The sequence below is a fragment of the Rhincodon typus genome, chromosome 14 (assembly GCF_021869965.1).
Source record: "Rhincodon typus isolate 14 chromosome 14, sRhiTyp1.1, whole genome shotgun sequence".
Classification (NCBI taxonomy): Eukaryota; Metazoa; Chordata; class Chondrichthyes; order Orectolobiformes; family Rhincodontidae; genus Rhincodon; species Rhincodon typus.
In genome coordinates this window covers 46,192,807-46,194,144 of record NC_063345.1, presented here as the reverse complement: position 1 = coordinate 46,194,144, position 1,338 = coordinate 46,192,807, and the positions used below count along the sequence as shown (strand labels likewise).

The 1,338-nt window shown below is 39.5% G+C and overlaps 1 protein-coding gene across 1 annotated transcript in view; it reads right to left on the bottom strand.

Moving 5' to 3' along the window:
• Nucleotides 1–291: 291 nt before the first annotated feature.
• LOC125484863 (calnexin-like) overlaps nt 292–1,338 on the bottom strand; it is a 10,931-nt gene continuing 9,884 nt past the window's right edge. The window contains exon 5 of the mRNA XM_048605328.1: nt 292–437. Coding sequence (XP_048461285.1) covers nt 292–437 — 146 coding nt within the window. The remainder of the gene's footprint in view (nt 438–1,338) is intronic.

Here is a 1,338-nt window from a genome sequence, read left to right as displayed (position 1 = left end):
ACTGAGTTATCAGACCTGCTGAGCTTCTCGCGCACTTTTCTTTCAGATTTCGAGAAACTGCAGTATTCGGTTTTCTGAAGGCATACTAAGCTTTAGATAGAGAAAAATAGTCGTTTGACAGAAATTTCAAGTTCCAGGCTTTGTTATTTAAACTTGTGCAAAAGAATGAACACTTGGGCAAGGGACTGGAGTTGTACTTCACAGTTAAATACCTGAGAGTCGTGGTCCTGTTCATTCATCTGATGCACTTCAGTGACAAATTATACGATGCTTTGAATGAAAACACAATACTCACTGCACAATGAGGGGCAGGTCTTTGAAATGGAAGGGTCTCTGGAAGTAGGCAGCAATGGCGTGATGTTTGGCCTGGGACTTCAACACTAGTCCTTGGTTTCCTGGCATTTTCTGATCATAAGATTCTTCTACAGCCCATATTCCTAGACCATAAACCACAATTAGCCACTACTTCAAGAACATATTATTATAAACGCTAAGCCAGTCAATACAAAATGTTTAACACCCAGTACTGTAACAGTATCATATGCTGCACCATAAGCACAGTACCCCAGATTTGTGCTGGGGTATATTTGAACTGTATCTCACTCTGTTCAATATAGTATCTGTGAAGCAGACTATTCAGTGGTTTCATAAACATACTGTGCCATATAGCAACTCAATATGGTCCAAGTGAGTGGACGACAGGATCTAGATAATCATTAATTCCAGCCATGATAAAAAAAAATGCCTAAATCATTGTTTGTGGAACAGATTAGCTCGGCTGGCTAAATGGTCATCTTGTGTTCATAAGTAACAACAGCATAGGTTTGATTCTTTACCTGTTTAAAGGTAGACTAGAGAGCCTCTGAGGCTTGCCTCGGACAGCACAAGGCAATGAACTATCACTGTCAAAAACTGCCAAGAGAGAAGTTCAGGATGACACATTAATAGTCAATGAGCCAAAGACTTGCATTTGGGAACAGTATTTATGAACGAATAATTGTTTAGGCTCAGATGTGAAAAATGGCTGAAAAAGGGTTTCTGGGGCCTTTGGTACGGTACTCCAATGCAAGTTAAAACTTGCAGTAGACATGAAGAAAAACCAAGAAAAACAGAAAGTGAAGTTGGGGATCAAATTATGACATACCAAGGAAGGACAACAAACAGGTAACTAAGTATAATTCGGCTTAAATCACTGATCAGGACAGGGTATTTTCTACATAGAAAGATGAATCGCTAAGCTAAAGGAATTAGCTTAGATAAAGACTGAATACATGTTATTGGGAAGGTGGTGGAATATTGGTAATCCAGAGTCCCAGATTAATGCTGTGGGGAGATGGA